The sequence below is a fragment of the Pongo abelii genome, chromosome 1 (genome assembly GCF_028885655.2).
Source record: "Pongo abelii isolate AG06213 chromosome 1, NHGRI_mPonAbe1-v2.0_pri, whole genome shotgun sequence".
NCBI lineage: Eukaryota > Metazoa > Chordata > Mammalia > Primates > Hominidae > Pongo > Pongo abelii.
The window spans coordinates 118,925,219-118,947,849 of NC_071985.2; the positions used below are offsets into that span (position 1 = coordinate 118,925,219).

Genomic DNA, 22,631 nt, shown 5'->3' on the forward strand with positions numbered 1-22,631 from the left:
CGTCTCTACTAAAAATACAAAAAATTTACCTGGGCGTGTTGGCATGCACCTGTAGTCCCAGCTCCTTGGGAGGCTGAGGCAGGAGAATCGCTTGAACCCGGGAGGCAGTGGTTGTGGTGAGCCGAGATTGTGCCATTGCACTCCAGCCTGGGCAACAGAGTGAGACTCTGTCTCAAAAAAACCCAAAAAAACCAAAAACAAACAAACAAAACAAAACAAAACAAAACAAATCCATGATGAGCCAAAATAACAAAATAGCAGTTTCCTCTGATATATATGTGTGGAATCTGTGCCTCCTTTGTAAAAAAACAATATTCTCCTTTGAGACAATTTTTTCTTTCTGAAGGATGTATATAACTTTCAGCTCCTATGCAGTACAGAGATTACTAATATCTCCTGAACTTCCTCACCTTTACTACTTTCTATTCATGTCTCTATCTTCAGTGCCTAGAGCAATGCTTAGCACATAGTAAGTATTTAAATATGAATAGTATTTTATACTTATACTTTATATTAAGTATTTTAATATATTAAGTATAATAATTATACTTACTATAGTAATATAGTAAGTATAAAATAAATATGTATCTTAATTAGATCTGATTGAAATTCAGTATGTATTCTAGTGATTCATACTCAGGTACCTCTTCGAAAAGGAAGGTGTTTCTAGAATCCTAGTATTACGTATGCATGTGCAAATATGCATACCTAATACGCATATGCAGTTCACACAGTGCATTCTGAAAATGTTGAAAACAACACAAAAACACTTACCAATATCTTCCCATTTATATGCAATTTGTTAGAAAGTTTATACAAACCTGAAATTATCTTTTTCCATTGCCAAGATAGAGAATGTGCAAAATGTGGACAAAGTTTTTAAGGGACTGTTTTCCAGACTGCAGAAACTGATACATGAATATATCAATGTACATATATGACCTATAAGTAACTTATAAGTTAACTTATACCTATAAGTAACTAAAATAGCAAAACAAAGCAGCATAACAATGCTTTTGGGAGATTATTGGCCTAAATAATAATAATTATTATTATGTTTTTTTGAGACAGGGTCTTGCTCTGTCACCCAGTCTGGAGTGCAGTGGCGCAATCTGGGCTCACCTCATCCCTCTGCCTCCCAGGTTGGATCAATTTTTGTGCCTCAGCCTCCCAAGTAGCTGGGATTACAGATGTACAACACCACGCCTCGCTAATTTTTTTTTGTATTTTTAGTAGAGACGGGGTTTCATCATGTTGGACAGGCTGGTCTCGTACTCCTGGCCTCAAGTTATCTGCCTGTCTCAGCCTCCCAAAGTACTGGGATTACAGGCGTGAGTCACCATGCCCGGTTATGGGCCTAAATTAGAATCACTTATAATTAGAAAAAAATCAGGCTGGAAAGGAATAAAAAAAGAGATTCCAGGGTAGAGGATTATATAATACAAATAAAAGACTTGTCATGGATGAATTATTGTGGAGAACAAATGATGTAAAAATGTACTAAGAGTGGTCAGAGGAAAAAGTAATATGAAGTCCAAAGCCAAAATGTGAATTTCAAAAAAAACAAAAAAATGCTGATTCATGATATATTGGATCTTATTTCTTTAGCAATTTTCTTTAGTGTTGGGCTTTACTATACAATCTGTTTGCAAAGAAAAGAAACCTTTTAAGAAAAAACCAAAAATACAAATGAGAATATTATAGTGTCAACCCATTTGTAAGCACCTACATTTTGTTAACATTTGACAGTGATATGTTTATTTGGGATTATTAATTACTCTTAACAATTATATGTGATCTGATCAACAGTCATCTGAGTCTGTCTTTAGTCTTTCCCTTATATTTTTTTCTTTTGATTCTAGGTATCTGTAATTCTTGCCCACCAAACAAGCCTGCAGAATCTGTTCAGTCAAATAACTCCAGCTCATTTCTGAATTTTGGTATGTGTGTTATTTTACTGAAGAGTTAAAAAAATTACCTAAATTACTCATTTACAGTATAACTGATACAACTTTAAATATGATTTTAGGTTGCATGTATAGGTCCTTATGTTTATATTCTTTTCCATGCAATTTATCTTTTTATTTTTAACCTTAACTACCTCTTAGCATCTCACACAGAACTAAATTATCTAGTATATGCGGAAAATAAAGCTAGGTAACCAAATTATTGTGTTGGCATGTAGTAAATAAATATGACTATCCAAATGAAGAAATTGAGATGCTGTGATATTCTGGTTCATATCTAAAGCAAATTTATTAAAAAACATAGAAGTATGATAAAAAGAACAACAGTTGCCACTATTTAATCTTATATAACTAATTCAATAGTAGGAAATGAAGCACAATTCTGACGGTTTTAAGGTTTGCTTACCCAATTGCTCCTAAGTATAAGCTATAAATTTAAAACAATAATTTTATATTCTTTTAAGCATTCTATTATCCTATGTGATACATATTTATGTACTATTTAAAGTAGTATCAGGTATAATTTTTTGTAAGAATAGTAATTAGTGGTAGGCTATTACTACTAAAAATTATTATTAACCAACCCCCTGAAAGAGTGTGAGGCCTCCAGGAGCCCCTGAATCACACTTTGAGAACTGCCACTTAATGGTATTGTCCTTACTTACACAATCAAAATTAGGTTGCTGCCACATGCAGACTGTAGGTGGCAAGAAAAGAGGAAAAAGTGGAGGTGTGGCCTCCTCTTCTTACTCTTCTGGTCTTCAAAGGCACTGGCCTGGAAATGGCCAGATCATATCAGCTCATATTCCCTTGAAGAGAACTTAGACATGTGCTATAACTAAATTGCAAAAGAGACTTGGAAATGTAATATTGCTGGACAGACAGACAAAATTGCCTACATACAATTCTATTTGAGGAAGAAGCAAAGAAGTTATTGGTGGATGGGGAGCAATCTCTGCCACGCCTAAGTTAAGAGTCCCTGTGTCATCTTCACAAAATGTTTAACTAAAATCTCTGGATCTGTCTTTTTTGCCATAAAATTTTGTTTGGATTTCATTAACTCTAAGGTTTAAAAAGTTATAATTTAGGCTGGGAGGGGTGGCTCACATCTGTAATCCCAGCACTTTCGGAGGCTGAGGCGGGCGGATCATGGGGTCAGGAGATCGAGACCATCTTGGCCAACATGGTGAAACCCTGTCTCTACTAAAAATACAAAAATTAGCTGGGCATGGTGGTACAAGCCTCTAATCCCAGCTACTCGGGAGGCAGAGGCAGGAGAATCGCCTGAACCAGGGAGTCGGAGGTTGCAGTGAGCTGAGATTGCGCCACTGCACTCCATCCTGGCGACAGAGCGAGACTCCATCTCAAAAAAAAAAAAAGTTATAATTTAAAAAATAAGTTATGATTTATATGAAATCATTTAGCTAAAACATTCACATAGAATATTGTAAAAACGATGAAAAAAGCAAGCCAGGCATGGTGGTTCATGCCTATAATCCCAGCACTTTGGGAGGTTGAGGTGGGAGGGTCCCTTGAGCCCAGGAGTTGAAGACCAGTCTGGGCAACATAGCAAGACCATCTCATTTAAAAAAAAAAAAAAGGAAAAAAGAATAAGAAAAAAGCTCCCAACTTTACCCAGAACATACATGTTCTCTGCTTCCTTCTTTACTCTAAATCAGTGATACAACTTGAGTACTCTAGGCCTACCTAGCTTAACAACAGTCTACATAATCTAATCTGAGGATAAAATATTAGAGAGCTGCCTCCATGTTGCTTCCTCTCAAATATGCCTAGATTTGAACATTTTACCTACTTAAAAAGCAGCATTTTCATGCCTGTAATTCCAGCACTTTGGGAGGCTGAGGAGGGAGGATTACTTGGGGCCAGGAGTTTGAGACCAGCCTAAGCAACACAGTGAGACTCTGTCTCTACAAAAAAATGTTTTTTTTTAGAACTAGCCAGGCATGGTGGCATGTGCCTGTAGTCCCAGCTACTCAGGAGGCTGAGGCGGGAGGATCACTTGAGCCTGGGAGGTTGAGGCTGCAGTGAGCTGTGATAATGCCACTGCACTCTAGTCTTGGCAACAGTGCAAGACTCTGTCTTGGAAAAAAAACCCCAAAAATCAGCACTTACTTTTTTTAGGCAATATCAATTTAAGTGCATGTTACTCAAAAAAGTACTTAAATCTGAATGAAAAAATTTGTGATTCAGGTTTATTTTCCCTGAATTGGCCCACATGCAAAAAAAGGTAGCTTGAAACTGTTTTAAACAACTGAGAATTGACCAGTGAAAGAGATCAAATATATGCATTCCTAAAATTTTAGGTACTCAGTACTAACATATGTCCTTATCTCTATTCCTAGTCCACTTGGGTTATAATCAAGTGATCTGTACTGACAGGATGATTCTGACTATTGTGTGTGAAACTATTTAACCAAAAGTATTCCTTCCATCTTCTTTCTTACCACTTGGAAGAGTAAAATGTACATCAACTAGGGTGTGTGTCCCCTCCACCAATTTTTTTTTATCATCACCATTAACAAATTTGAATGTGCTTTTTTTTCTTGAATCTTCTTTCCCCTTCCCTACCCTCCTTTTCTCTTCCAGTTCTGGCATAGTTTTCTAGGTTGGTAATTTTTTCTTTTTTAAATTGAGATGGAGTCTTGCTGTGTCACCCAGGTTGGAGTGCAATGGCACGATCTCAGCTCATTGTAACCTCGGCCTCCTGGGTTCAAGCGATTCTCCTGCCTCAGCCTCCCCAGTAGCTGGCATTACAGGCACCTGCCACCATGCCCAGCTAATTTTTGTATTTTTAGTACAGACAGGGTTTCATCATGTTGGCCAGGCTGGTCTTGAACTTCTGACCTCAGGTGATCCACTCACCTTGGCCTCCCGAAGTGCTGGGATTACAGGTGTGAGCCACCACGCCTGGCTTCTGGGTTGAAATTTAAGCAACATTTGAGTAGTTACCATATGCTTGAATTCCTGGCCTCAAGCTCTCCTCCATACTCACCTCCAAAAGTGCTGGGATTATAGGTTTGAGCCACCATGACTGGCCTGAGCAACATTTGAGTACTTAGTATGTGCCAGGCATTGTGCTGGATGCTGTTTTTTTTTTTTTTCCCCCTGTGCAGCCTTGACCTCCCTGGGCTCAAATGATTTGCCCACCTCAGCCTCCTGAGTATCTGGGACCAGAGGTGCAAGCCACTATGCCCGGCTAATTTTTTTGTGTTTTTTTTCGTAGAGACAAGGTTTCACTATGTTGCCCAGGCTGGTCTTGAACTCCTCGGCTCAAGCGATCCACCTGCCTTGGCCTCCCAAAGTGTGGGATTACTCAAAGGCGTGAGCCACTGCACCCCGCCCCATTTGCTTTTTACACAAATATCTCATTTGATCCTTACATCAGTTTTTTAAGGTAGATAATACAATTTGTATGATGATGAAATTAAAGGTTTAGGTATATCTTTTTCATTTTATTATTCCCTATACTGCAAACATTTCATTTCTTACTTTAAGTCCCTAAAGTTGCTAAGTGTAAGATAACTTAAAAATACACTGCCATTAGACCTGGCTCAGTGGCTCACACTTGTAATCCCCACACTTTGGGAGGCCAAGGCGGGTGGATCACTTGAGGTCAGGAGTTTGAGACCAGCCTGGCCAACAGGGTGAAACCCCATCTCTACTAAAAATACAAAAATTACCCAGGCATGTTGGCTGGTGCCTGTAATCCCAGCTACTCGGGAGGCTGAAGCAGGAGAATTGCTTGAACCTGGGAGGCAGAGGTTGCAGTGGGCCGAGATAACACCACTGCACTCCAGCCTGGGCGACAGAGCAAGACTCTGTCTCAGACAAAAAACAAACAAACAAAAAGACACTACCATCAAAAAGAAAAGTCATAAAGTCATATGTTGCTGAAATGATAAAAGAACCAACATCATCAACCTGCACATCTTTTGAAAGCATCCAGAAATAGCCTTTATTAGTTGTGAAAAATCTTCTCATCCTCCTTCTTTGGGGTGGGGTAGGGGGAACAAGTTTGAAGAAGAAAGATAAATAATAATGATTACTTACCTACTTAGTTTTTCAGGATTGTTTATTTTTTCTAAGCTTTTCAAACATAATCTCTTAGTAAATTGAAGGATTTCCGGACCGACATAGAGGTATAACTAGATGTAATACAATAATGTTATAAGTAACGGTGCTATATTTTTGTGAAATTAAAATTTCCTGACTTCATTTAATGGGATGGAGTGGATGACAAAAAGTCATAGACAAATGACATTATATACTAAATTATCAAAGCCTATATATAACCAAGGTCCTACATTCTATTATTACCATTATTAAATTTGTAAGTGCTCTTCAAATTTAAAGTGTTATTAGTATTCTGTTATCATTTAAGCTTTAGATTACTATAATCCCTTTATAATCTATTACTAAACTGGTCAAGATGCTGCCTAACCTTTAAAAAAAGACCATGTATTTGCATATATTATAATATACTCTAAAATCCAAGTATTCATTTCTATACTTAAAACATCTTTCTTTTCATTCAACTTTATTTTTGTTCCCAGGTTTTGCAAACCGTTTTTCAAAACCCAAAGGACCAAGGAATCCACCACCAACTTGGAATATTTAATAAAACTCCAGATTTATAATAATATGGGCTGCAAGTACGCCTGCAAATAAAACTACTAGAATACTGCTAGTTAAAATAAGTGCTCTATATGCATAATATCAAATATGAAGATATGCTAATGTGTTAATAGCTTTTAAAAGAAAAGCAAAATGCCAATAAGTGCCAGTTTTGCATTTTCATATCATTTACAATTGAGTTGAAAACTGCAAATAAAAGTTTGTCACTTGAGCTTATGTAGAGAATGCTATATGAGAAACACTTTTAGAATGGATTTATTTTTCATTTTTGCCAGTTATTTTTATTTTCTTTTACTTTTTTACATAAACATAAACTTCAAAACGTTTGTAAGATTTGGATCTCAACTAATTTCTACATTGCCAGAATATACTATAAAAAGTTAAAAAAAAAAACTTATCTTGTGGGTTGCAATACAAACTGCTCTTGACAATGACTATTCCCTGAGAGTTATTTTTGCCTAAATGGAGTATATACCTTGTAAATCTTCCCAAATGTTGTGGAAAACTGGAATATTAAGAAAATGAGAAATTATATTTATTAGAATAAAATGTGCAAATAATGACAATTATTTGAATATAACAACAAGGAGTTCAACTGCATTCCTGATAAGTTTTAACCAAAGTCATTAAATTACCAATTCTAGAAAAGTAATCAATGAAATATAATAGCTATCTTTTGGTAGCAAAAGATATAAATTGTATATGTTGATACAGGATCTTTCAGATCATGTGCAATTTTTATCTAACCAATCAGAAATACTAGTTTAAAATGAATTTCTATATGAATATAGATCTGCCATAAGAAAATCTATTTCAACTCTAATTTTATATAGTAAATAAATTGGCAGGTAATTGTTTTTACAAAGAATCCACCTGACTTCCCCTAATGCATTAAAAATATTTTTATTTAAATAATTTTATTTATAACTTTTAGAAACACGTAGTATTGTTTAAACATCATTTGTTCTTCAGTATTTTTCATTCGGAAGCCCAATAGGGCAAATTTAATGAAGTATTATTATCTGTCTCTTGTAGTACAATGTATCCAATAGACACTCAATAAACTTTTTTGTTTTTAAACTGACTTCATTGCAGTAGTGTTTAGGTAATACTTCTCCAGAAACTAGTGAAATCAAACCACAGTAATTTTATCTGCTGAGTATATATTATTGTAATCAATTACTTCCAAATGTCTTTATCAATAAACAAATATATTAAAAGAATCCTAGGTAACCATGAGTTACTTAGGGCGCCATGACTGCATCTGTAGACCCAGCTACTCATTCCTTGAGCCCAGGAGTTGGGGCCAGCCAGGTCAACAGAGCGAGACCTTGTCTCTTTTTTTTAAGAGTCAGGGTCTGGATCTGTCACCCAGGCCAGAGTGCAGTGGTGGGACCACTCCTCCCACCTTAGCCTCACGAGTACCTGGGACTACAGGCACGTGCCACGACACCCAGATAATTTAAAAAATATTTTTGTAGGGACAGAGTCTCACTATGTTACCCAGGCTGATCTGGAACTCCTGGCCTCATGCGATCCTCCCGCCTCGGCCTCCCAAAGCTCTGGGATTACCGGCCTGAGACACCGAGCCCCGCCCCGCCCGTCTCTGAATAAATACTTAAAAGAACCCCGGGTAAAAGCTAAAGCGAGGATGAAATTCTAAATGAATTTCTGAGCAACAACTATCCGTAGTGAGCAGTGATGATTTTTGGTGTGTTCTCCGGTAGACACACTTTTCAAATTTATGCAACCTTATCCTTAAGATTTGAAAAAAAAAAACTTATAAAAAATCTCAAACATGGTTTTCCATCTACAATTTTTCGCAACTGTAGGGATATATTCAAAATAAACGGTGGACCTTTCCTGGCATTAGAGGGGATGTGGCCAGATGGCGAGGAGAAGCCGTCCTCACCAGGACTCCAAGCAGTCCTCGCACCTGACTTCGTAGGCCTGTAGTTGTAACCATAGCAATGCCCCAGATGCTTGAAAACATTTCTGAATTGCGGCCCTATCATATTTTTACAGCAAAACCACCCTTATTTTACATATTACTAAATTCTCTTTTCACCTTCATTTCATCCCTCGTCAAAGTTAAAAGGATGAAGATTCTTTTATCTCACAAAGGTTATGAGAGAAATATTAAATTTAAAAGTCACTGTGGAGACCACCTCCTCCGTGTAAAATGAGGAAGGGTCACAGGAAGATGATAATGGGAACGCGCCGCCAGACTCGGAAAGCCATTAACATTGTTTCGGCCGTTAGGGCGGTTGGCGGCAACTCACCGCCCAGCGGCGGTTGCGTCGCAGCCAAAAGCGTGACTTCGCGCACGCTCCCTTTCAGCTCCTCCACTCAGAGCCGGGGACGCGGCGCGGGGCGCGGCGGAACTACAGTTCCCATGACGCTTTGCGCGGCACAGGGTGCTTTACAATAGAAGCTCGGTTGGAGAGGCCTGCGGAGAAAAGCTGGGAACGGCCGCTTCCGGCATGTTCATCTCTGGACGAAGAACGGCCGACAAGTGGAGGGCGGAGGAGAGACTCCAACGCCCAGCGGGCAGTGCGCGGGCGGCGCTTGCGCGATGCGCGGACGGGGGGGCGGTCGGGCCATTTAAATGTGTGTTTGTGGGTGAAATGGCTGCGCAGGTCGGAGCGGTGCGCGTAGTACGGGCGGTGGCGGCGCAGGAGGAGCCGGACAAAGAGGGGAAGGAGAAACCTCATGCTGGGGTCTCCCCGCGGGGAGTGAAACGGCAGCGCCGATCTAGCAGTGGGGGGTCTCAGGAGAAGCGGGGGCGGCCGAGCCAGGAGCCCCCTCTCGCTCCCCCTCACCGGCGGCGTCGCAGCCGCCAACATCCTGGGCCGCTGCCGCCAACGAATGCAGCCCCAACTGTCCCAGGCCCTGTTGAGCCTCTTCTCCTGCCGCCTCCGCCGCCACCTTCGCTGGCACCCGCCGGGCCTGCTGTCGCTGCCCCGCTCCCGGCCCCAAGCACCTCGGCCCTCTTCACCTTCTCGCCTCTGACGGTGAGCGCGGCCGGGCCCAAGCATAAGGGCCACAAGGAGCGGCACAAGCACCATCACCACCGCGGCTCCGATGGTGATCCCAGCTCCTGCGGAACCGATCTCAAACACAAGGACAAGCAGGAAAACGGCGAGAGGACTGGAGGGGTGCCTCTGATCAAAGCCCCCAAGAGAGGTGAGAGCAGGCAAACTGCCCGGCTTGGGTTCTAGGTCTCTCTCAGTTCCGATATCCCGCATCTTTAGGACTGAAAGACGCCAAACCCCTGCTTACCTTCTGCTGCTGTACTTCCCTAAGTTCACTGGGGTGGACCCTGGATTTCAGATCGTTGACACGGTTTGATCTAACTACTTGAGGCGTCTCGCTCCGAGGCCGAGCTGTCAGTTGCTAATCCCTTTACCAGTCCCCCGGAGCCTCTCAGCATTTGTTTTCAAATTCTGCAAGGTTTCCGCGCTGCGTTAGATTAGTAGGTGGGGTACTAAAAAAATGCCTTTCCAAAGAAAAGGCATGTTGCTAAAATCCCTTCTCCTTGTTTTGCTTGCTGGAGAGCTTTAGTATCTGCTCTCCCTTGCTCCAGAATAGTCAGGGGTATGGTTCCAGTCTTTCAGGAGGGAATTCATACAAAGGTTACACGACTCACTGGTTGACTTAGCTTCTGCAAGGTAAAATATCAGACGCAGTTTATCTTGGTTCTTTTTAATCTAGAGGTAAAAATCATTTTAAAGTTTTCATATTAGCTATTTAAATTCTTAGAATAGGCGTGTGGAAGGTTTTCTCTACCCTTTGATACTAGGAAATAGGACCAACAGTGCCTCTGAAAAGTGGGAATTTGTGCGGTAGATAGTAGAGGCCGGAATTTCAGTTGCATTTGATTCTGTCTAGCACACTTTGTGGATCTGTTAATTCCAATAGCCCTCAAGAATATTTTACTAGAAAATGTCAGAGTATCCAATTAAATGTGGGTTCTAGAAAAATTAGATTGGCCAGAACTGATGTCTTCCTGTTCCCAAGTACCTGTAGCATTTATTTATATTCTTTGTGGAAGAAATGTGATGCTTTTGATTATGCCGTATGTTTTTACTTTATATATTATTTTATATAATTTGCTAGTTGTTTTTCCTCAGGAATATTTGAAATACTTGTTTCTTAGTACTGGACCAGTTAGGTTATTACATTTTAATGAGCCAATCTTTCAACCTAAAGTTTTGTGAGTCTTGCATTCTTTCCACGTATTGAGTCTTAAGGCTAATCATTTTTTTTGGTGGTGCTATTTCCGAATACTGTAGTTCGTTGCAAATAGTTGCTCAATAAGTATTTATTGAATAGCATTAAATTTTTATTCATTTGGTGGCATCCAAATCTTATCCTTGGGAGTAGAACTTGTGGCAAGATGACAGGACTGCCAGTTTTCACCACCAATATGCAATGATCTTGCTCTCTTTTTGTTTTTACCTTTATTCCCACTTTCTCATTTCGTGTGTGTGTGTGCGTGTGTGTGTTTTAACTGTACAGAACTAGAGGGAATCAGTGATCCTCTGGCTTAAATTTGTATTGTAGAAAAGGAAACTGAGGCCCAAAGTAGTAAAGAGGCCTGTTTAATCAAATCACAGTTAATTCGCACGAAGTGCAAAAAAATTAAATATTTTTTAAAAAGGTGAATATTGGTATAACAGGGAGTAGAACCCAGACTCCTGAATCCTGCTTCAAGCTTCATCTCCAGGCTTCATGATGTTGCTTTCTCTTCCTGCTATTCATTTTTTCCACTCCTTTGTTTACCTTTTCCCTGTGCTTTGACATTACAGTGGCTTTATATCATCAAGGATCTCTGACCTGGCCCTGTTTTATTGGGGATAGTGGCAATAACGTGTGTAATAATTTACAATCTGTTTCTCTGAAGATTGCACAGGCCCCATGTTCTTTAAAAAACACACTTCTGACCTAATGCTGACTGATAGAACTTTCTCAGATGATGGAAATTTTCTGTATTTGTGCTGACCAATATGGTAGCCATATGTGGTTCCTGAACAGACTTGAAATGTGGCGTGATTGAGGAACTGAAATTTTGATTTTATTTAGTTCTAATTAATTTATAATTAGTCACATATGGCTAGTGGCTACCATATTGGACAACACCACTCTAAATATCTGTAGTTTGCCAACATGTGAAGAAGAGAAGTGGGTTAAGATAAGCCCATTTAAACATTTTAACTTTTGGCTGAGAGATTGTTGGATTATATACCCAAACTATATTTTGGGTGAAAAAGAATTTTTTGGTCAAATACATTTGAGAAAAACTGTATACTGTAGCCTTCTACATATGTAACATGAATTGGCAAACTGGCATTTTAAAAGTTTTGAAAACCCTACAGAAAATAAACTGGTTTAACTTTGTTTAATCCAGGCTTTTGCACATAGTTTGACTGATACCTTTTTTGTCCTCTGAACATCTTTATTGTTACAGTGGTATGCAGGAGGCATGCCTCTGGTATTAATCTGAGTTTAAATCATGGCTCTAACACTGTGCGAGCCTGAACAAATTGCTTTACCCTCTCTCAACTGCACTTTTCCTGTCTGTAAAATGGGGTTGTGGTATTTCATTTATAAGGACCTCGTATGGATTAAATAGGGCATTGTGTGAAAGTACTTACAACAGTGCCTGGCTCATTGTAGGCACTTAGTTAAAACCGGCCTTTATTATTTTATTATGCATGGTCCCTAAAACAACTCTAAGATTAATAAGGAGAGTGGGTAGATTCTTGTTACTTACAAAGCTATGTCCTTCCTTCACTTATCCTCAGATTTTTGGAAACTATTTTAACTGTTTTTTTTTTTAGATAATTAATGATTCACAGGAAATTGCAAACATAGTGAAGTCCTTACCTTTTACCAGTTTCCCTCAGTGGCTACATCTTACATAACTATTGTATAATATCAACACCAGGAAATTGACATTGGTACAATGTATATGTAGTTATATGCTATTTTATCATATGTAGATTAGTGCAACCACCACTACAAATCAAGATACAGAACTATTCCACCACCACAAACCCTTTACAGCCTTAGGCACTCCCTCTGTCTCTCTACTGTCCCTGTCCCCTGGCAGCCACTAACCTGTTTTTCATCTCTGTAATTTTGTCATTTTGAGACTATTATATAAGTTGAATCATACAGTGTGTGATCTTTGGAGATTGCCCTTTTTCACTCAGCGTGATGTCCCTGAGATCCATCCCTCTTTTTCATTGCTGAATAGTGTTCCATGGTATGGATGTACCATGGTTCACCTATTGAATCATTCCCGTATACTATCGCAAGGACAAAAAACCAAACACCGCATGTTCTCACTTATAGGTGGGAATTGAACAATGAGAACACATGGACACAGGAAGGGGAACATCACACTCTGGGGACTGTTGTGGGGTGGGGGGAGGGGGGAGGGATAGCATTGGGAGATATAACTAATGGTAAATGACGAGTTAATGGGTGCAGCACACTAGCATGGCACATGTATACATATGTAACTAACCTGCACATTGTGCACATGTACCCTAAAACTTAAAGTATAATAAAATAAAATAAAATAAATAAAGACAAAGAATACAAAAAAAAAAAAGAAAGGACATTTTGATTATTTCTAGTTTTTGGCTGTTATAGATAAAGCTTCTATGAAAATTGGTGTTCAGGTTTTTGTGTGCATGTGACTTTTCATTTCTTTGGTTGTATGGTAAATACAATTAGCCCTCTGTATCCATGGGTTCCACATCAATAGATTCAGCCAACCTGGGATTGAAAATATTTTCAAAAAAACATTGTCTGTACTGGGCTTGTACAGACTTTTTTTTTCTTGTCACTGTTCCCTAAACAACACAGTATAACAATTATTTATATAGCATTTACATTGTATTAGGTATAAATAGTCTGGAGATGATTTAAAATATAGGGGAGAATGTGCATAGGTTATAAGCAATTATTATGCCATTTTATGTGAAGGACTTGATCATCTTGGATTTTGTTGCCCTGGGAGGCTCTGGAACCAATCCTCCATGGATACCAAGGATGACTATATGTATTTATTTTGTTTGTTTGTTTTTTAAGATACTGCCAAAGTGTTTTCTGGAATGTCGGTAACATTTTACATTCCTGTCAGCAGTGTAAGAGAAATCCAGTTTCTCCATATTCTTGCCAGTATCTGGTATTGTCACTATTTTTATTTTAGCAATTTTAATAGGCGTGTGGTGATATATCATCATGATCTTAATTTGCATTTGCCAAATGGCTAGTAATATTACACATCTTTTCATATCATCATTTGCTGTCTATATATCCTGGTCAGTAAAATGTCTCTATACCTTTTGCTTATTTTCTAAGTGAATTTTGTGTGTGTGTGTGTGTATACATATATATATATATATAATTTTTTTTTTTTTGAGACAGAGTTTCGCTCTTGTTGCCCAGGCTGGAGAGCAATGGCACGATCTCGGCTCCCTGCAACCTCTGCCGCCCGGGTTCAAGCGATTCTCCTGCCTCAGCCTCCCGAGTCGCTGGGATTACAGGTGCCTGCCACCACACTCAGCTACTTTTTTATATTTTTAGTAGAGACGGGGTTTCACTGTGTTGGCCAGGCTGTTCTTGAACTCCTGACCTCAGGTGATCCACCCGCCTCAGCCTCCCAAAGTGCTAGGATTTCAGGCGTGAGCCACTGCGCCCGGCCCTTGAATTGTATATTTTTTATTGTTGGGTTTTGATAATTTTTTGTAGATCACAGGTGCAGCTTCTTTGTATAGTTTGCACATATTTTCTTCCAATCTGTTGCTTGTCTTTCCATCCTTTTTGTTTGTTTGCTTGTTTTTATTTTTGTTATTTTGGTTGTTTTTTTTTTTTTTTTGAGATGGATTCTCACTTTGTCGCCCAGGCTGGAGTGTAGTAGCAGGATCCTGGCTCACTGCAACCTCCACCTCCTGGGTTCAGGTGATTCTCCTATGTCAGTCTCCCGAGTAGCTGTGATTATAGGCATCTGCCACCATGCCCAGCTAATTTTTGTATTTTTTAGTAGAGATGGAGTTTCGCCATGTTGGTCAGGCTGGTCTTGAACTCCTGACCTCAGGTGATCCGCCCGCCTTGATCTCCCAAAGTGCTGGGATTACAGGCATGAGCTGCCACGCCCAGCCTGTTTGTTTTTGTTTTTTTGGGGAGGGTCTCACTCTGTTACCCAGCTGCAGCACAGTGATGTGATCATGGCTCACTCTCGCCTCAACCTCTGGGGCTCAAGTGATCCTCCCACCTCAATGTCCTGAGTAGCTGAGACCACACATGTGCACCACCACACCTGGCTAATTTTTGTTTTTGTTTTTGGTAGAGGCAGGATCTCTCTATGTTGTCCAGGCTGGTCTCAAACTCCTGGGCTCAAGTGATCCTCCTGCCTTGGCCTACCAAAGTGTTGGGATTACAGACAGGAGCCACTGTGCCTGGTCCTTTCTACCTTCTCAGTGGGATACTTCACAGAGCAAAAGTTTTAAATTTTGTTGATATCCAATTTACTAAGTTTTTTTTATCTTTAATGGATCATGTTTTTGGCATCATATCTAACATACCAAGTCCTAGATCCCAAAGATTTTCTCCTTCGTTTTCTTCTAAAAGTTTTATAATTTTAACTTTTGTATTTTAATCTGTCATCCATTTGAGTTAATTTTGTACAGGTGTGAGGTTTAGGCCGCCATTTTTTTTCTTCTTGCCTAAGAATATCCAGTTGCTCTAGCACCTTTTGTTGAAAAGATTAATCTTCCATTGAATTGCTTTTGCACTTTTTTCAAAAATCAGTACAACCTGTAATGTAACAATGATTTTTTTTTTTTTTTTTGAGACAGAGTCTCGCTCTGTGCCAGGCTGGAGTGCAATGGTGTGATCTCAGCTCAGTGCAACCTCCACCTCCTGGGTTCATGGGAATCTTATGCCTCAGTCTCCTGAGTAGCTGGGATTACAGGCGCCCACCACCACGTCCAGCTAATTTTGTATTTTTAGTAGAGGTGGGGTTTCACCATGTTGGCCAGACTGGTCTCAAACTCCTGACCTCAGGTGATGTACCTCCCACAAGTGCTGGGATTATAGGCATGAGCCACTGCGCCTGGCCTAACAATGGTTTTTACAGTTTAAAATAGTTGGAACGACCTTGTAGCACATGGAAATCATATGAAATTTAAACTGTGTCCAGAAATAAAGCTTTATTGGAATATAGCTCTGTTCATTCATATATATTGTCTATGGTAGTTTTTGCACTACAGTAGCAGAATACAGTAATTGAGACAGAGACCATAAGACCTGCAAAGCCTGCTGTTCGGCTCTTTAGAGAAGTTTGCCACCCTTGAGTTCACTTAAGAGACATGTTCCTTCCTGCACAGCAGTTCAACAGTATTTAATCTGAATTCATGTGGAGACTAATTACAAATTATTACAATCTCAGACATTTGGAGTTGTTCATAAACAGTTGAAACAAAAATTTAATCTGTAAATGCTAGGGTAAACTTGTTCATCTTTAAAACAGAAAGTAAAGTGATTTTCAGAGAGGTGAAGTGAAATGCTTAAAATTTTTTAGTTAGTGATAGAGCTGAATACAGAACTCAGTTTTTTTCCCTCATGGCCCAGTTGACCTCTCTGCTATGCACACTGGGGTTGATTATTTAACAGAGATATTTAAATGTTGTTTTTATTTCATATAGGCAATAGGCTTGAGTCTAACTAAACTGGCGGTTACCTATGTGTTTTGAAATCTTAATTTTTTTCTCTCCCTCTTATTGCTCATAAAAACATAGGACAGGCTGGGCGCGGTGGCTCACGCCTATAATCCCAGGCCAAGGCGGGCAAATCACGAGGTCAGGAGTTTGACACCAGCCTGGTCAACATGGTAAAACCCTGTCTCTACAAAAAATTAGCTGGGCTACTTGGGAGGCTGAGGCAGGAGAATCACTTGAACCTGGGAGGCGGAGGTTGCACTGAGCTGAGATTGCGCCACTTGCATTCCAGCCCAGTCGACAGAGTCAGACTCCATTTCAAAAAAAAAAATAGGACAAACATACTTCCTTAAAAATCCATGAAAAGAAGTAATGCTTGTTTTTAATTATTGTTAGTAAATTCATGATTTTAATAAGTTGTTAAAAAGGAAAGAAAGGAAGGACAGCCCCCATAGGCTGTCTTCTCCAATGTCATTACATGACCGGATTGCTCATATGTATGCTCTTGTGAGTCATCTTTCCTTTCTCAATTTTTTTTTTTTTTTTTTTACTCTTGTCCACTTGCCTAACTGCTATCACTGAGTGTAAGTGTTCCTGAGCCAGATGTTTAATGGAAATTTTCTCTCATGTCAAAAAGCAGGGATTTTAAGTCCAGAAACACTTCTTTTTTGATGTTAGCAATGGAGAATCATTGGGATTATAAGGGAATTGAAATAAACAGATAATCTTATTTATCAGAACAACAGCTGTAGGGACTAATATTTTTCCCTGCTCACCCTGAGAGAGGCAAAAACACCTTGAAGGGCACGAAAAATTTTGAAATGGCACTAAGTTAAGATATTTGTTGAAGTATTACTCCCTTTCTTCCGAGCTACCTCAGGTCCATTAATTGTAACCAGATAATCTTAGTTAATCATCTAATGGGAGTGTTGCAGGGAGATGTCTGATAGTGGAGGCAGAAAGGAAGAGAGTGTAGGGTGCAGTATGTTTGAAGAATTTGTTTTGGAGTCAGATAGGTGAGAAGTTTGAATCTTGGCTGTTGTGTACTAGCTTTGTGACCTAATATAAATTACATATCTTGTTTCAGGCTGTTTCTTTCTTCGTACTTCATTGGTTTGAAGATTAAAATAAAATAACATATATGGTCCCTATTAGACACTTGGCAAATAAGTTTTCTTTCCTCTTTCAGAGATCTTTCTTGTGTGTTTCTCTTGATAATCAAGATGATAAGAGGCTTATTGTGTGTCACATATTGTGATGAGGGCCTTATAGTCATTGTCTCATTTAATCCTTAAAATAACTCTGTGAGATAGACTCTAGAATTAATAACTTTTTTTTTTTTTTCTGAGACAGAGTTGCCCAGGCTGGAGTGTAGTGAAGTGATTATAGCTCACTGTAACGTCGAACTCCTGGGCTCAAGCGATCCTCCCACCTCAGTCTGTAGCTAAGCCTAGCTCACTCCTGCAGCTAGGACTACAGGCATGCACCGCCAAGCCCAGCTAATTTTTTTTTTTTTGTTTTTTTTGTAAAAATGGGGTCCTGCTGTGTTGCTCAGGCTGGTCTTGAATTCCTGGACTCTAGCAGTCTTCCTGCCTCAGTCTCCCAAAGTGCTGGGATTACAGGCATGAGGCACTGCACCTGGCCTATTATAACATTTTAAGATGAGAAAATTTAGATTTAAAGAGATTTATGAGCTTACCCAGAGACCTTAGTAAACAATAGAGCTGGGACATTGACTTAGGTCTATCTAACTGTACAGCACCTGTTCTTATCTTAAATAGTACACTCTACTGCCTCTAGAATTCGACTGTTTTTGGCAATAATAGTAGTTAAGATGTATTGAGTATTTATTATGTTCTAGGACTATTATAAGTACTTTACATGCATTTTTCATTTACTCTGCACACTAATTTTATAACGAGATACTGTTCTTCCCTCCAGTTTTACCAATGAGAAGCAGTGCAAAGAAATAACTTGCAAAAAGATATGCTATCTCATTCATTATTGTTGGGAATACAAAATGATACAGCCACTTTGGAAGACAGTTTGGCAGTTTCTTAACAAAACTAAACATACTATATGATCCAGCAGTCATACTCTTTGATATTTACCCAGAGGAGCTGAAAATTTGTGTCCACACAAAAACCTGTAGATAGGTGTTTATAATATGTTTATTCATAGTTGCCAAAACTTGGAAGCAATCAAAATGTCCTTCAGTAGGTAAATGTATAAACTGTGGTACATCCAGACAGTAGAATATTATTCAGTGCTAAAAAAAGAAATGAGCTATCAAGCCATAAAAAGACATGGGGAACCTTGAATGCATATTACTAAGTGAAAGAAGCCATTCTGAAAAGGCTGCACATTTTATGATTCCAATTATGTGACACTCTGGAAAAGGCAAAACTATCAAGAAAGTTAAAATATCAGTGGTTGCTAGGGGTTTTAGAGAGGGATGCATGAATAGGCAGAGCACAGAGCATTTTATAGGACAGTGAAACTACTCTTTATGCAACTTAATTAACGGTGGATACATGTCATACATTTATCCCAACCCACAGAATGTACAACAAGAGTGAACCTGAATGTAAACCATGGACTGGGGGCAGGCGAATAATGATGTGTCAGTGTAGACTTATCAGTTGTAACAAATATTCCACTCTGGCTGGGGGTGATGATAATCAGGGAGACAGACTGTGTATTTGTGGGAGCCAGGTGTGGTTATAGTTCTAGGAACCTGAAACTGCTCTAAGAAAAAAAAAAAAAAAAGTAAAGGCTTAGGGAAAAAAAGTTATACTTCTAGAAAGTATGCTAGGAAGTTATAGAACAGGGAATTAAACCTAGACAGCGCTCTTAAAACACCATAATATAGAGAGATGGTGGGTAAAGTAAGGCAGTATTAAAAACATACAATGATTCACAAATGTTTGGCTTTCAAAATGAGTAGTTTTTTGTTTTTCCTTTTTAGTCAGGTATTTATATAGAACTGGAAGAACTCTCAAGAAGACTGAAAATAATTTATTTTCAGAAAACAACTTTAGTCCTTTAAAAAATCATGAATAATAAGATGTAAGCAATTACACTTGTTTTGCTTTTGTTCATCTACCATGATTTTTACGAACTGAAGATACTACCTTTTTTTTTTTTTTTTTTTGACTTCTAAGCCATAATTCAAGTATAAGAATTGCTGTTAAGACCTTAAGTTTTGTAGGCCGGGCATGGTGGCTTATGCCTGTAATCCCAGCACTTTGAGAGGTCGAGGCGGATAGATCACTTGAGGTCAGGAGTTTGAGACCAGCCTGGCCAACATAGTGAAACCCTGCCTCTACCAAAAAATACAAGAATTAGCTGGGCATGGTGATGTGCACCTGCAGTCCCAGCTACTTGGGAGGCTGAGGTGGGAGAATCACTTGAACTTGGGAGGCAGAGGTTGCAGTGAGCTGAGATTGCGCCACTGCCCTCCAGCCTGGGTGAGAGTAAAACCCTATCAAAAAAAAAAACAACAAAAAACTTAATAATGTGGAAAGCTGTTTTTTTGTATTAATGAAAACTTTCAATTGTGTGAAATCAGATGACAATAATTGATAATATTGGTAGTATTAGCACATATGAGGATCTTATTAATAACATCATGTATTAATAATGACCTTTTTAAAGACAGCCAGCAATTTGTTTCTTAAGTGAATGTTTGTATCTTCCTCTGTAGAATTATGTATTTCTCTTTGTATGTAATCACACAGTTGGATATGTGAAAGCTTTTCTTAATCACAGGTATAGTGTAGATTGGCTCTTTTTCTATAAAGAACTATAGTCAATAAATTTTAGCTTTTGCACTATGGGGAAATACTAAAAATGTGCTGAATAGATTCTCTGTTGGAAAGCTAAAACCAGAAATAGAAAAGTTGTGAAGAAGACTTTGGACATTGACTTTCAAATAACGTTTTAAATTCAAGGCAGGGCAATTGTTATTTTTCTCATAAAGCAACAGTGGCCAGTGTTTGATAATAACCTTTAATAACTTGTTTATACATATGCCATTCTCAATTAGTTGCCACCACGGTAATTCAATAATAAATTTTGTTTACTCATGGAGATTTGTTAGCCAGTATGAAACAGGTAGTCTTAAATTTCTCTGTAAAAAAAGTCAAGCTTTCTGTATCTTACCCTAAGTTAGATAAAAGTCAAAAGCTGAGGCCAGGCGTGGTGGCTAACGCTTGTAATCGCAGCACTTTGGGAGGCTGAGGCGGGTGGATCACTTGAGGTCAGGAGTTTGAGACCAGCCTGGCCAACATGGTGAAACCCTGTCTCTACTAAAAATACAAAAAATTAGCCAGGTGTGGTGGTGCATGCCTGTGATCCCAGCTACTCAGAAGGCCGAGGCAGGAGACTCTCTGGAACCTGGGAGGCAGAGGCTGGAGTTAGCCGAGATCACGCCACTACACTCCACCCTGGGCAACAGAGAGAGACTCTGTCTCAAAAAAAAAAAAAAATTGAAAAACAGGATTAGTGAGAAGATAGATTGAAATTTACTTCATATTTAAAATTTTTATCATGTTGATTTATGAGATTACAATGTAAGGTTCTTTTCTTTATACAGCGGTTTTCTCTTTTTTTGTTGTTGTTTTTGAGATGGGCCATGTTGGACTAATTGAATGGTTTTCATATAAGTGAATTTTGTGAAACCCATATAAGTGAAACCCACAGAGACTTGGCCATGTTAGAAATACCACTGGAAAGTTGATAGTAATATAGAAAATGTGTTACAATCAACGCAGTTCTTTCTTGGTGCTAATTTCAGTGGCAGATCTAGGTCACAATTCATTTTCTGCATACCAAATACCTCTTCCGAAGCTTAAAATAACAAAATCTATTTGGAGATAATTTTCTTTTCTTGTTTTCCTGTGAAATTGCTAAAACATTAATAGAAGAGGGTAATTAGATGACTATTTTTAAATTGGTCTAACTTTTATATTGAATGGCATTAACATTTAGTTGCTTGGGAGAATTGCCTAAATTACTGATTTGATATTGGGGAAAGTATTTAGATGAATTTTATTTGTTAAGAAGTATACTTACCAAATAAATGACTATTACTAAGTGTTTAATTCTCAAATATCTCAAACATTTAGTTGTATATAGAATAAAAGATGACTTTTTCTCTTGCCAGGTTAACAGTATTCTGATTATATGTAAATTTTGGTATCTTATCACAGTTTAATTACAAGTGATATTTGCAAATAAAGGGTTTTCATTTTATTGTTCTTAGAAGGAAATATTAAATACAATGAAAGTTATTTGGCATTAGTAAAGTCTTTGACTTGCTTTTTTAAGTATTTTCTTTAGAAGGTTTCGTAACCCTTGTAGTAGCTAATTGACTTGAAGTGATTTTATATGGCGTACTGGAACTGTCATATATTTACATATTGTACCAAGTAAATTCTTAACTCTAAAATTTGTTGAACTTATTTTTCTAGATGTAATAATAGGATTAATTGGAATATTTGTCTTAACTCCAAATTACTTCAATTATGTTAGAAAAAACGATTGTTTGGTGGGTAAATTCTATGCAGTAAATACTAGACCAAACTTGAAGGTTCGTCGGGACTGTACCTGGTATTTAATCCTGAAAGTTTCCTGCTAGGTATATTTTCCAACTAGTAAATAAAAGATGCCATTCCATCTTGGGCTTGTCAATCCATGATAATCCTTTAAAACTTAAGAATAAGTTTTTAAATTATAAAAGTAATATGTTTATTGTAGAAAATTAGAAAATACAGATAAGCAGAAAAGAAGCTAGACATTTAGAATTCTACCACCAATAGATAACTACCATTAATAGCTTGGTATATATTTCTCCAGATATTTTTCTGTGTGTGTGTGTGTGTGTTTGTGTGTGTGTGTGTGTAAAGCATCTATAGATCAGACAGACTTTTTCATCTCTTTAGGTCCTTTTCTTCTTTCTGGGAATATTTTCTCCTAGACTTTTACATGCCTTGCTTGTCTTATTCTTTAGGAATCACTCTCAATGTTACCTCCCCAAAAGAGCTTCCCCCAAACTTAATGCATCCCACTTATCACTATCTGGTACTTTCTTTTTCTTGTACAATTAGATCATAAGACCCAAGAGATGCCAGGCACCATGGCTGACACCTGTAATCCCAGCACTTAGGGAGGTAGAGGCAGGAGTATAGCTTGAGCCCAGGAGTTTGAGACCTGCCTGGGCAACATATCAAGACTCCATACTCCTAAAAAACCGGGGAGAAAAAGATCCAAG

At 38.5% G+C, this 22,631-nt stretch overlaps 2 protein-coding genes across 4 annotated transcripts in view; both read left to right on the forward strand.

Annotated features, from left to right (window-relative positions):
• PTPN22 (protein tyrosine phosphatase non-receptor type 22) overlaps nucleotides 1–6,839 on the forward strand; it is a 56,596-nt gene extending 49,757 nt beyond the window's left edge. For 2 of the 3 annotated variants that reach the window (XM_002810406.4, XM_054554027.2), the window contains 2 exons: nucleotides 1,863–1,940; nucleotides 6,542–6,839. In XM_002810406.4, the coding sequence (XP_002810452.1) occupies nucleotides 1,863–1,940; nucleotides 6,542–6,606 (143 nt within the window). In that variant the 3' untranslated portion in view covers nucleotides 6,607–6,839. The remainder of the gene's footprint in view (nucleotides 1–1,862; nucleotides 1,941–6,541) is intronic. The other variant, XM_009246060.3, reaches the window with a different exon arrangement.
• A 1,426-nt stretch (nucleotides 6,840–8,265) lies between these two features.
• RSBN1 (round spermatid basic protein 1) overlaps nucleotides 8,266–22,631 on the forward strand; it is a 48,258-nt gene continuing 33,892 nt past the window's right edge. Inside the window, exon 1 of the mRNA XM_024231921.2 lies at nucleotides 8,266–9,809. Within this exon, the coding sequence (XP_024087689.1) occupies nucleotides 9,107–9,809 (703 nt within the window). The 5' untranslated portion in view covers nucleotides 8,266–9,106. The remainder of the gene's footprint in view (nucleotides 9,810–22,631) is intronic.